The sequence below is a fragment of the Odontomachus brunneus genome, unplaced genomic scaffold (assembly GCF_010583005.1).
Source record: "Odontomachus brunneus isolate Ranch 3 - 2012 unplaced genomic scaffold, Obru_v1 Obru_scaffold_053, whole genome shotgun sequence".
Classification (NCBI taxonomy): domain Eukaryota; kingdom Metazoa; phylum Arthropoda; class Insecta; order Hymenoptera; family Formicidae; genus Odontomachus; species Odontomachus brunneus.
Window position 1 is genome coordinate 2083553 of NW_022639503.1, and position 13745 is coordinate 2097297.

A 13745-nucleotide genomic window follows, 5' to 3' on the forward strand; every position below is an offset into this window, starting at 1 on the left:
ATATATATATATATATATATATATATATATATATATATATATATATATATATATATATATATATATCATCTTTATTTGACTCTCCTCATTCCTTAAATAAGGAACTCACATCTGTTGTTAGAAATATCTCTTAAGGATACTATATTCATATTACATATATATATACATATGTATATACCGTGCTTACCTTCTGTCTTGTATACAGTACTATCTTCAGAATCAAATGATTGAATTCCTGTAGCTGGTGCACTTGTGGGAATAGGTTGTGAAGTAGGAATACTTTGTGGAATATCATTGTTACTTTCAGCAGCAGAATTCGATTCAGCATCTTGATCTTGATATGGTCATAAGATGTACATTAAGATCTAATATGCTTATAAGAATATAAGTTTTATGAGTAGTAAATTTTACCATCATTTGATGCTTCAACTGGCTCAACTGGTTCATCTTCCTCATCTGGATCCTTCATTGGTCCTGGAACTGGAGTTTCTCCATTTGCTAAACAGTTGTGAATATAAGCTGCTTTCCATTGTGCATATTTTCGATTTTGCATTGCTTCTACACTCAGTTCTCCAAATAGTGTTAACACATCATATAATACTTGAGCCGTGTAAAAACTCTGCACTACATTCTTAGTAAAATTGGCTGCTCTGTCATTTTTATCAGCATATAAAAACAGCTTTAAGGCCCAATTCTCCAAGTGTGCTTGAGCAGCTACTTCGTTAGTGATGGCTTCATTGTCGTGTAATGTCTTTTTGGTTGCCTCCAACCAGTCCATCAGCTTTAGCAGAAAACTTGTCTCTTCTGCTGTCTTTGTCGACAGTTTTAGCCCAGTTTGAAGAGCATAAAGACGACCTGTTTTACATAAATTTTAATAATTCTCGAATTATCTTTTGTAGTGAAAAGTGTGTAAATAATGTTAGTAGACATTAAATAAATAACGCGGACTTCTAGTATTAGACATTAATAGAAATATACTTACACCAATAACTAACAACGCTGTCTCGCTGGTCATGCTTCGCAGCGACCATTAAATATTGCTGAATATTTTTCAAAGGTTGTGGAATTTTCGGTAAGTCGGGTCCTGTCAGTGCCATTAGGATGAGAAACGTCAAAAATATACGTTAAAATGTAATTTCCTGTTTTTTATTTTTAACGGATCGTTCTTTTGATTTGCTCCTATTTAAATATCTTAACAAAGAATATTTTTTTAATCAATGTTCGTGATATCTTCAAACACTTGACAGTAATATTTATTATCGTAGAAAAGTGATTAACTCACATCTTACGTACGTCTCACGGAATTTCTTACAGATGCATTTTCATACCAACGACACAAATAGAAATGCGCAGTAAATTGCGGCAGTAGTACGACTTAATCAATTGTCTGTCCGACTGACCTTTTATTTTCAAGTAGTATAACTCAACGATGGAGAAGACAACTTTTTATTTTCAGCAGGATTCTACGACAAATCGGAAAACATTTTTATTTTCAAATAATACATTTAAATTACAAATCAATTTGACCTTTATTTTTCATATATTACGAGTTTCTTTTTTAAATAGTAGATAGTAAAAGTTGGTTTTACACAATGACGTATACGTAGATCAAACATTCATATATCTCAGCTACAGCATGGAATAAGCTGTAGACAATTAGGAGCAATTCAACTTTCTTACAAAATTTTTAAATTATCAATTGTCAATTTCGCTTTGCAGGTGAATGCTTAGTTTATGTATACATGTATTAGTTCCACTACCATTGTCACTTTACATGTGTATGTGATAATCAGCTGTTTGGTCATATGCCGACATGGCAAATTAAAATTATGATCAATGTGGAGAACACGTTTATACACGAATATTTTGTTATAAGCACACTTTAAAATTAAATTCTGTGATAAAAATAATTAAAGTGTCACGTTATTATTCTAATTTAATATTATATCAACTGTATTAATACTTTATATGATTGTTATTAATAGTTTATCGCTGTTATGTTTATATTGTTTGAAAAAGAGAAGTTCAACTTATTTTCATCTCTTTTTATGAATTTCCGTCACTCAGTTTCAAAACAATAGTTAAAAATAGTTTTATAAAGTTCATGCAATGTGGACAAGCAACTGATAATGGAGACTGTTAATGACTTGGAGCAATTTCTCACTGATACTTGGCTTGACATTGTCCATCTTGTACGTGAGTCTGCGGTTTATATAGATCATGCAGCAACAGAATGCTTACATTGGCATACTGGTGGCAAGACATACTCCTTCTTTAAAGATGCTGGAGCAGTATCTGTTTATGAGCTGGCCATGTACAATTTTCGTGTGAGTAATAAAAGTTTGATTTTTACCCTATATATAATTGATACTGTTACTTTATGCCACAATTATTTCTAATTTGTTACAGTATGTTAAAGTGCAAAATTGCAAAAAGGCAGTGATTATTTCGACTTCTTCCAACCCAGCTTTTTATCAACGCACAGTTAAGATGATTACAGAGAAAAATATGTTTGACTGCTGTACAATTGTCACTGCTGCACATTCAAGTGTATTGAATTATGAGGATACAATACCAATGGAAGATAGGGTAGATTATGCTAAATTGAAGAGGGATGTAAAAAGCTGGATGTGTTCTAATCATCAATCACATGTAACATTCTTTCCATATGTTCATAATATTGAGTGTATATATGTAGTGTATTTTTAGCTTCAAATTAAATTATTATATATTTAATTAAATTCAAATTAAATTATTATATATTTAATTTTCTAGGATTGCTCAGTAGTGGTACTATTTCGGCCAATTTTTATTAGTTCAATAGACAATGATCTATTGGTGACACCACCTTTTGGTGATCTATTACCATCCTTGAATAATACTTTAATAAAGGATTCTGAGTACATAGTTAATCACTTTGTAAGTTTATTTCACAGCTTGTTTACATACTTGAATTTTAAAGAAGATATTTATGCCATGGGCAAATTTAGTGAGTATATCGCTGAAAAATTGGAAACATTACCAGCAGCTATTAATCGTAGGAATGTAAGTTTTTTATTACAAAGTTATGTAATATAATAGTTATGCAATAACTATTATAAAAAAGAAAAATGAGCGTAATAGAAGATATTAATTTATTTTATGTACAACAGAGTTTAATTGGTGCAAAAGGAGTATCTTTAATCTTCATTGACAGAACATTAGACCTTTGTACTCCTACCAGTAATAATACTGAATCATTGTTGGCTAAGATATTGTGCACGTTGTCTCATTTACCTCATCATTGTAACGACGTTGCGATAAACATGTCTCCTCTATTTTGTAGTTCCCAGGTATAATAACTCATAATGTGGTTAAATGTGATATATGTCTCGTATGAATTCTATAAACAAAAAAAATATATAAAAATAATTTTAATTTTTCAAGAAAACCTCAAAGCTTGTTGAAGTACCAGGATGCTTGGCTAGCAATGACCGAAGTCTGATGAATATATTAATCACGAAAAAGCAGAAAGAAGTGTTGACCATCACAAATAAAATGCTCATCGACATTCTATCAATGAAAGAGAATCCGAAACCGAAGGAAAACCTGAAATCGAAGTTAACCATGAGAATTTCTGCGCATAGTTTAGAGAAGCTTGTAAATAGATTTAAAGACATTGGCGATCTTTGTGCTATATCAGAGCCGAGCAAAAAACTTCAAGTACGTATTTCATTTTGAATATTGAGATTTAATTATGTAATATATCTTAATGGTTAAAACAATTCTGGATGCTGTTACAATTTTTTATTATTATACATATAAGTTAGAAAATTAGATATTATAAATTATTTATTATTATTAGATATTATTTTTTATTATATATATGTTTGAAAATTATAAATTAGATATTATATTATAAATTAGATATTATAAAAATTATCCCATTACAGGTGGTGCTGGCAATTATACAAGCCCTAACGTCGGAAAAAACTTCCCAATTAGAACTGTTGATTAGTCTCGAAAAATTAGTTCTGCAAAATATAGCTGTAAGCCGTGAATCTACAAGCGTGCTTGGGCAAGTAAGTAATTGTCCCATTTCATTTTTTATGTTACCAATGACTGCATCATATTTTAAAATACTACACTTTTTCCTTCACAAATATTTTCAGTTCAGTAACATAATAAGAACACGTGAGAAACGAGGCCTAGATACAGACAATATATTGGCACTTTTAGTGCATATTTATGCGCTTGCTGGAACAGAGATACAATTTTCCATTCAGCAAGAGCAACAATTGAAGGAATCTATCGCTGACGCTGTATTTGAGGACATCATAAAATTAAACGAGAATACAATGAATAACAAAATGTCGGTCTATCAACAAACTTTATTGCTGTTTGGTTTGTTGAACACAATATATTACCATTTATATGTCATTTAAGTTATCTAAACTTTTTATACAATAATTATATATTTAACTAAATTAACTTGTTTTATAGAAAATGTCAAGTCTTATAATAATTGTATTAAGTTTTTTAAATATAAGTAATTAATGTAGAATAATATATACAAACTAGGTGTTGCTGATACAGAAGTCGTGAAAGAGATCTCCGTAAAAGTGGCGGAAAGCATCATAAACGTTCTACATGAGATAGCACAGCAACGCGCATTTTTACATAATTACACGTATGAAAATTATCTTTATTTCTCATTCATCTTATCAAAATTATCTCATTTCTTAGTTTCACACAAAAAATTCAAAAGTAGATGATAAATTTACTAATCAAGTATGATATTTTCAATATTTATATGTAATGTTTTTAATTGTATCTTATATTTTTATAATTAAGAGATAAAGTATAATTCATATTTATATGTGTATATATATATATATATATATATATATATATATATATATATATATATATATATGTATATCTCTTACAGCTCTTTAATGTCGAAATCGAGCTCTCAAGAAATTGTTCAACGTGTTGGTATCTTACAACAGTTACTAAAAGATATACTCCATCCAGAGAAATATGAGCTACCTGATTTACACCAGAGGTCCCCCTCATTTATTTCTGCCGGATTTAAGTAAGCCAAAATCAATAGCAAGTTGTTTGCTACAATATTAAATACAATATTAAATGGTTGTTCTTTCTAAATTTTTTGAAAACAATTGAAGAAAGCTAACTTGATTTTAAATATTTTTTTACAGTTTATTTTCCAAAGGTCGAATGAAACGTCATCCCTGTGACAATAATTGGGTTATTGTTTATGTTATTGGAGGTATAACACCAGAGGAAGTAAGAGAAACCAAGGAAATAATGTCAATATTTAAACCAAATTGTCAGATAACAATAGCAGGTTCAAGACTATTAAACCCATTGGATATAGTGGATAAATTTCTTCTATCTTCAATTGACTATTGATAGAAACTATTGTTTTATTATGTGCTATTAAAGAATCCACTTTATACCAGAATCACAAATTGTATAACAAATCTTTTTTACATCATCCATAGATTTCATATGGCATATAAATTTGGAAAAATTTTCATTTCTATAAAGTTGAAGTTTATAATTAACATCTACTCCTTCCAATGTGTGATAATTTTTTGTATATGGTTCATTTTTAGACATTGGTCTATCCCATTTTGTATACACTGTTACAATTCTAAATTGAGATGTACGTGTACGTATAAGTTTGACTAAACTTTTTATATAAGAATCTATACTGAGAATATCTTTTTTCCATCTCTCTTGCCAATAATATGCATATATATTATCTATGGCTAGAAGAGCAATCTTCTCATTACTAAGGAGCTCGTTCTCCAGCATGGTTAGAATAATTTGGAATTGATCATTATTACAACACCTGATTACTGTTAAGTTTTCCAGAGACTTATTCACAATAGAGTCCACTGTTTCTACTGGTGGTGTTACACTAATATTTTGATAAGTACTGTGTATCATAGAAGTCATGAATTCAGTTATTTTACTGATTTGGATCTGACCAAGTGTATCAATTACTATTGCACAGGCATTGCATCCATTAATTTTGATTTCTTTATATTGCACTGGTAATATACACTTTGCCAAAAACTGACATAATAACAAAGTCTTTCCAGTGGAAGATGCTCCAACAATTTCTATGATTTTGTTGTTATTGATACCAGTGGGAAATAAAACTTCGTCGAGGTTAATTGAAGATGGTTTCTCTCTGAATCTTGATAGTAACTCTAAGCCGTCTTCACAGTGAAATTGCATGTTCTTAATGATTAACGCCGCATTTGTTGTTTTCTAGTATATCACTGAAAAATACGCAATATTAATTAACGAATTTGTTGATCAATATTGTAAATTATTTAAAGAATTGTATGAAAACATACCTAAGAACAGCTGATGTTGGATTTATCTTATTTAAATAACATGATTTCAATACAATTTAAATTTTAATATGAGATATTAAGTCTTATATATGTCATATATTTACGTTGAAAATTAAATAAATTATAAGTATTAGAAAGGGAGAGAGATGTTGTTGTTGCTGTTTGTTGGTCTGAGGGAGAGAGAGAAAGACACGAAACACTGTGTACTAAGTGTACTAAGATAAAAAGAAAAACTGTTCTCAAAGTGCACCTTTTAGATACACTTTTCTAACACGTCGTATTTTAATAGAAAATATCCCATTGATATATAGAAAATATAATGAAACAGTGACGCAAAAGGAACAATGACTATTAGTAGAATAATTTATTGCTGTAGGGTTCTCGAAAATTATTTAGAATGTGATCGTGATTGCGCGAAAGTGTACTTCAATGGCTGCGTTCAGCAGAGAAAACTGCTTCGCTTCCGCTACGTAGCGAACTATTGGAGTATTCTCTTATATATCAAAGATCTGAAAGAATACTCCAATCGTAATGTTCGCTACGTAGCAGTAGCGAAGCAGTTTCTCTGCTAAACACACGCAGCCAATGTCAAGGAGAACGCTTGACTCCAGCAGTGTTTACTGTGCAGGCCGGTGAGTGATTAACATATTTTGCGCGCATTCTCATGTATTTGAGTTATTCACTAGAATAAAATATGTTTCGGTAAAATCGTAAGTTCGTGTAAACACAACAGTCGAAATATTTTATACGTAATCGTCGATGACATACGACATCGGAAACTTCGTGTAACTTTCGCGAACTTTGCTTGCTAGAGAGGCTATGTATAACGGCATTTTATCAAAGGTAACGCTATTTCTGCTACAATCCAGCACAGAATGATATGTAACACAATAACTGATGCGAAATAATCAGTAGCGTTTGATATTTTGGGCGGTACGCCTAAAGTACATTTGCAGGTTAGAATCGTTTCGAGAGAAAGATACAAATTTAGAGTTACAACGCGGCTACGTCTTCGACATTCAAGATTAGCGTTTAATGTATTCTATGTAAATCATTATTATCGTCGTCAAAAGGCCTCTGACTTGATCATTTACGCAGATCACCATTTGTCCTCATTCAGTTATTGAGTTACTGCGAGTTTGAATTTTAGCTTTCTCGAATCGTCACACTTGTTGAGAGGGGCGTTAGTGCAACAGAGAACATGCGAGTCAAACGAGCTCTCGTCAAGTTGTTTTATAATAAATATCCTATTGTCATTTAGAGAACACGTCGCAACATTAATGTGAAGATAGTAAACTCGGTCGACGACGTTGTTTATTGCGGTGTAGTTTTTCGTGGAATTCGATCGTGACTCGACGAAGCGGTGTGTTATTGACAAATTGACTTCGTCAGTATTTACTCGGTCGGTGGGTGATTGCATGTAACGCTCGAGTTTTGGCGGAATTAAATCACTCTTGAGAATAAAATTCGTCTCGACATAGGCCGTATTTACGTATACAATATCCGAGGGACTTGATCGTAAATGTGATATACGTGGCTGGTTTCGGGAGACGTTTCGTGAAGTGGCGGATTATCTCAGGTAACATTACCATCGTAATCCAGCACAAAATAATACGTAACACGATGATTAATATAAAAGGCATAATCAGAGGTGTTTGATTTTTTGAAAAATCGCATTGTTCTCTCGTATATATTAGCTAGCTTATATATTTGAGGTGAATACAGTATAGTTTGATGAGCGATCATAGGAAAAGAGAGGGAAGGAGAGAAAGAGAGAGGACGAATAAATATTGCGATAAATATAATATACGCAAAATTATTTAATATTTTATGCTCGAAATAAAGTTACTTTTACGATAAAAAAATTTTTACAAAAGTTAAGAGCCAACTTCTCTAACCTTTTAGTAAGCTAATTAACAATTCAATGTCTATCTTTATTTGAGGAAACAAAGATAGATATATGATTTAATTGTTAGTTTACACCAAGAAGTTGGTGAAAGTCGCGCGCGCGCGGGCCTAAGTGGATTATTCAATTTATTCATTTAGATTACTATGCATTTAAATTTTTGTATTTTCTTCAACCTTAATTTCTCGACAGACATCTAGATGGCATTAGCGTCACAGTAAAGTGACGGCAAGTCAAGTGAGCTTCCGTATCGTTCAACCGTTGTTTTGTAATAATAAATTTCTCGGTGCTTAGGGAATATGATAGAAAATTAATGCGAAGATAATCAGTTTGTAAAATTGTGTGTGTTCGCGCGAAGCTTCCGACTGACTTGTGGAATTTCACCGCGACGCGGTAAAGGTCAAGACGGTCGCTTGACTTCGTCAGTGTTTACGCGGTCGGCGGGCGGACAGCATGTAGCGCGTGAATCGTCGCGGAATCAAATCGTTCGCGTGAATAAAATACGTCTCAGTGGAAACTGTGAGTGCGTGATCAGCGAAGATTCGTTATGTGATCGTCAACGATATACGAGGAACTCGGTGCGCGATCGTGGATATGAAATACATGTCCGGTATTTCGTTCGCGTGAATAAAATAAGTCTCGGTGGAAACTATGAGTGCGTGATCAGCGAAGATTCGTTGTGTAATCGTCAACGATATACGAGGAACTCGGTGCGCGATCGTGGATATGAAATACATGTCCGGTATTTCGCGAAGTGGCGGATTATCTCAGGTAATGTTAACCTTGTAATCGAATACAGAATAATACGTGATACGATTATTAATATAGAAGGCATAACCACGGACGTTTAATATTTCGAAAAATTGCGTTGTTCTCTCTTAGATATTAGCTGGTTTTGAGGTGAATAAGTTATAGTTTGATGAGAAAGCATAGAGAAAGAAAGAAAAGAAAGAAAACGACAACGAAGTCGCGATAAGTATACTGTACATTTGAATTTTTTTTGAACCTTAATTTCTCGATAAACGTTAGATGGCATTAGCGCGCGTAAAATGACGGCAAGTCAAGTGAGCTTCCGTATCGTTGTTTTGTAATAATAAATTTCTCGGTGCTTAGGGAATATAATAAAAAATTAACGCGAAGACAATCAGTTTGTAAAATTGTGTGTGTTCGCGCGAAGCTTCCGACTGACTTGTGGAATTTCACCGCGACGCGGTAAAGGTCAAGACGGTCGCTTGACTTCGTCAGTGTTTACGCGGTCGGCGGGCGGACAGCATGTAGCGCGTGAATCGTTGCGGAATCAAATCGTTTGCGTGAATAAAATACGTCTCGGTGGAAACTGCGAGTGCGTGGTCGGTGAAGAAAAAACTCGTCGTGTGCTCGCCGACGATATATGCGTCCGAATCTCGAGAAATTTGTGCCATGTCGTTCGTCGCGAATCTGAAGTAGCAGAGACTACACGGAATGGCAGCTTGTCGAAGGTAACAGTCGCGTCGTAATTACACATGGTATGATAGATAAATAATATACTGTTGACATGATCGCTTGATGTTTCGGAGCAATCGCGTCTTTTGAATTTTTACGAATTTAAATCGCTTGCGCAAATCAAGTATAGCTTCGTTAAAACAACGCGATTTTATCGAGTCGATGTATAAAAGATTTTTTACATTAATGGTTATCGATGCGCGTTCAATGTTGCAGTGAATTTAATTATTTGCACAAATGAATTGCAAGGTTTCTCGGACTATGTAAATAATGATTGAAACGCAAATTTCTCGGAACCAATACAATAGAAAACGAACGAATACAATAGGTGACAGATAGGAAAATCGCGATGAACCGCAATAGTCGCGAGTGTTAAAGTGCCAAATGGATTACCACATGGATTACCAGCTTCACGAATTCATGGCTGAGTCACTGCTTCGAGGCTTCGTCGCATCACTTTTTGACAAGGTTCGTGATATTTTTCATTTGCGCACTTTTATCAGTGATGTTTGCAAACATAATAATTAGCATTTTACTCGTAATTTTCTTTAGTAATTTTTTTCTTTTAATTTTCTTTTGTAATTTTCTTTTATAATTTTTTTTGTTTTTACGATATTTACATACTTTACAGGAACACAATATTTACACATATTTAGTAGACATTTTTATGTATATACATTATCGGCATTGTGTGAAATTCAGGTAGGGAAGACTGGAGCTATTTGGTTACCGGGATAAGTTGGCAAAATCGATTATTCCTATTGTTTTTCAATAAATTTTAGAGTCAAGCAAGCAGGGATCCCAAAGCCATCTTTGACCCAAAGCCATGTTTCAAAATCTTTAATTTTGTAACTTGTTAGAAAATACTAGAAATTATTAATTTTGCCATCTCGGTAGTCAATTAGCTGTAATCAATTAGCTGTAGTCTTCTCTATTGTATAGAATTCTAGGCATTCTACAGAATGCCTATCAGTTTTTATGTATAATTTCTAGATATTCTATACAGTCCCGGATTTCTCACTTTGTCGGTAACATGTATATTATAATTTCGTCAAAATAGGAATGAGTATTACCGACCGCGTGACAGTCGATAATTCATAGTTGTCGCATCTTCACGATAGATGGCGCTAGTATGAACTTTTTGTCGCGCGCGACGCATGACAGTTTAGTTCTTTGGACTTTAGTTTTAAAGAACCGGTGTAATCGCGATTCATTTTATTATTGCATACATATATAGATTGAACTTGTCATTATATATTTTTTTAGTACAAACATCACTTGATATTGACACACATATGTGCATAATTTTTACTAATGAACACGTTCCGTGCGTGTAGGTTCCCATAATTGACGTATCTGAATTTATATGTTTATAAGACATATTTAATAATAAAATTATAAAATATTATCATTTAGAAAAATCTATCATTATTATTGAGGAGTAACGGTAATTTAAAAAAGGAATACAATAAGTAAAAAAGAAATGCAGTTATGAGAATATATGATATAATTGTGAATAGAAAATAAATATTTCTATCTTGACAATTTAAATAACGTGGGTGAAAAGTTATATGTAATCTGCACACAGCACGGAACGCGTTAAAATAAATATATGACAATGATTAAGCTCTGTGAATTCATATGATGCTCTTTAGCACAAAAAGTGCCTGACAAATAAAGCCCTGAATTGGAAAACGTTCTTCAATCATCTTATATAAGCTTTGGCGTCCACAGCCGAGCAATATTGCTAATAAAAATATCATATTTACCGCTTATATGTGCTATATACGACGCTTTCAATAACTGCTCGATAGGCATGCCGCAATCTCATGTATCGCAATCTCGAATCGCGAGTGCAGTCTCGGTCCTTCATTAAATTACGGGGAAGGGGAGGGAGGCGGGGAAGAGAATTTTTCTCTGTTTCCAATATCGCGATATTTCGCGTATCGAGGGAAGGCGAGGCCGTTAAAAGGCGGACTTACCGGAGTGCCTTCGGTAATGTGAAATAAGCGTGCGCGAGCGAGCCTTTATGCCAAAAACCGCGAGCGGCAATCCAGTAAATGCGATTGGCCGTTGATGCCAGCCCGACCTAGACGGTATCTGATTGGAGTAGAACTCGTAGCTCCCGTCCGTAGTTCCCGCGGACGCTTCGGAAATCGCAGTCGAAACCGCATAGCACGAACATCGCGAGCGAACTAGGAGGCTGCCTGCTTCGCGAAACCTGATAAGCCGGCGCAATATTTTTCCTAGATGCATCTAGGACGCGTACAGCTCGGAATCCTATTCCTCTGCCTCCGACACTCCGATTTTTATATTTCGTACGATGGAGAGCGCGCGCGCGACTCGGCGGGATATATATTTGATACGCTATTTAATAGGTCTGTTTTCTCCGGCCGCATTTTTCTACGGAAAATAAAGCAAGCCCGTTACCCGAGCGAAGTGAAAAAGGGGGAATGAACGAAAAAGATGTAGAGAAAGAAAGAGAAAGAGGGAGCTTAAAGAGATTAAAAAGATATAGGTCTGTATTAATAGTATAGTATATTGGAAATATGTCTCAGACAAATTAGGTTTTAATTTAAAGTTAAACGTGAGTTTTTTAACTGAATCGCAATTGCAAATGTGATATTACTACATATATAATATTTAATTATATTATTAATTATATTCTTTATATATTAGATATAATTACATATTATATTATTGTATTATTAATTATTATATAATTCATTATATTTTTATTATATTAATTATATTATATAAAATTATATAATTAATATAATATAATATATGATCACAAATAAAAAATTTTTTTCATTTAATTAAAAATTCAGATCTGAGTATCGCACACAGGACAAATTTCAAATAACGATTATTAATACAGGCCATAATTTTTTGTTTATCCGGGTATGCAAGAATATTTCAGAACGTCATAAACATTTGTCGACAGTTTAAAACTTGCATCACCATTGTTGCGATACACACTACTCGTACGACGAAAGAGTTATGTGTAATTTATGCGATTATTTTTCGATTCCTCAAATGTTTGAATATTTGATGAAGCGCGATCTCGCTAAGGGACTTGGCGCAATCGGTATCAATAAGTAATTCTATTAATATTGTACGCAGAGAGAGAGAGAGAGAGGGGAGAGAGCGACCGCGATACATTGCGACATTCTAACGCAATGTCGAAACCGGTGGGATAGATTTTCAGCTTATGTTTCATTCCGCGAGTCTTGTATTTTGTATTTCGTCGCTAATGATATAATTGGTACAATCGAAAAACCGGGCTTTTTCCGTATCGATGTCGCGCTAACGTGTCACGATGTGTACTGCTCGTTCTACGTTTGGTCGATATTAAGAGGATCACCGATGCGATGGAAAGTTAACGGCGGGAAGTGGCGGGAAGATCACATTTCTCCCAGGTTTCTTCATTCAAGCGTCTGCTTGATATTAACGACTCTCGCTTCTGAGATCGAGCAACTCGCAGAAATGTACAGCCGGCGCTAACTATACTTAACTATACGTCGAGGCGGAGGGCCTGTGGCTATCTGACTTACTTAACCCAATTGTTCGATCGAGTCTCGAGACTTATTCGGAAGTATAGGGGGGCTTTCAACTAATATTGTTCGATTTTATCGAGTTACGCCCAAAATTAATCGACACCAAAATCGCGCGTTTATCATCCCGACATTCGGGGGAGGGGGGAGGGGAGGAAAGCTTTCTCTCTTCAATTACCATTAGCGTTTTTCGACATCGTTGATATATACGGTGTTCGAGATATATCGGAACACATAAGCTTTCAACTTCATTTTTCGTCATCACGCACGATTAATAATAACTCTCTTGAATAATATTTGACTGCCGAAGATAAAAGCCGTCGGGTATTTCATCACAGTTATTATCTTTTATGGATGTATTACCCATACAGTCCCTGCGAAAAGTCACTGAAAATTAGAAATATGTTAATATTTCAATTTCCGCTG

The 13745-nt window shown here is 33.9% G+C and overlaps 3 protein-coding genes across 3 annotated transcripts in view; 1 reads left to right on the forward strand and 2 right to left on the reverse strand.

Moving 5' to 3' along the window:
- The window catches only part of LOC116845549 (vacuolar protein sorting-associated protein VTA1 homolog), a 1956-nt gene extending 520 nt beyond the window's left edge, over window positions 1–1436 (reverse strand). The window contains exons 1-4 of the mRNA XM_032818329.1: window positions 1283–1436; window positions 983–1191; window positions 412–855; window positions 188–334 (exon numbers count right to left, since the gene is read on the reverse strand). Coding sequence (XP_032674220.1) covers window positions 188–334; window positions 412–855; window positions 983–1097 — 706 coding nt within the window. The 5' untranslated portion in view covers window positions 1098–1191; window positions 1283–1436. The remainder of the gene's footprint in view (window positions 1–187; window positions 335–411; window positions 856–982; window positions 1192–1282) is intronic.
- Window positions 1437–1610: 174 nt separating this feature from the next.
- On the forward strand, window positions 1611–5467 carry LOC116845547 (sec1 family domain-containing protein 2-like). The gene is made up of 10 exons (XM_032818328.1): window positions 1611–2327; window positions 2410–2652; window positions 2776–3045; window positions 3153–3332; window positions 3427–3702; window positions 3933–4061; window positions 4152–4383; window positions 4561–4669; window positions 4931–5077; window positions 5202–5467. Exons 1-10 carry the CDS (start codon window positions 2130–2132, stop codon window positions 5413–5415), a joined length of 1998 nt encoding a protein of 665 aa, XP_032674219.1. The 5' UTR covers window positions 1611–2129; the 3' UTR covers window positions 5416–5467.
- LOC116845550 lies at window positions 5309–6757 on the reverse strand. The gene is made up of 2 exons (XM_032818330.1): window positions 6375–6757; window positions 5309–6296 (listed from the first exon to the last, which is right to left on the reverse strand). The coding sequence occupies exon 2, from the start codon at window positions 6250–6252 to the stop codon at window positions 5443–5445; it is 810 nt and encodes a 269-aa protein (XP_032674221.1). The 5' UTR covers window positions 6253–6296; window positions 6375–6757; the 3' UTR covers window positions 5309–5442.
- Window positions 6758–13745: the final 6988 nt, after the last annotated feature.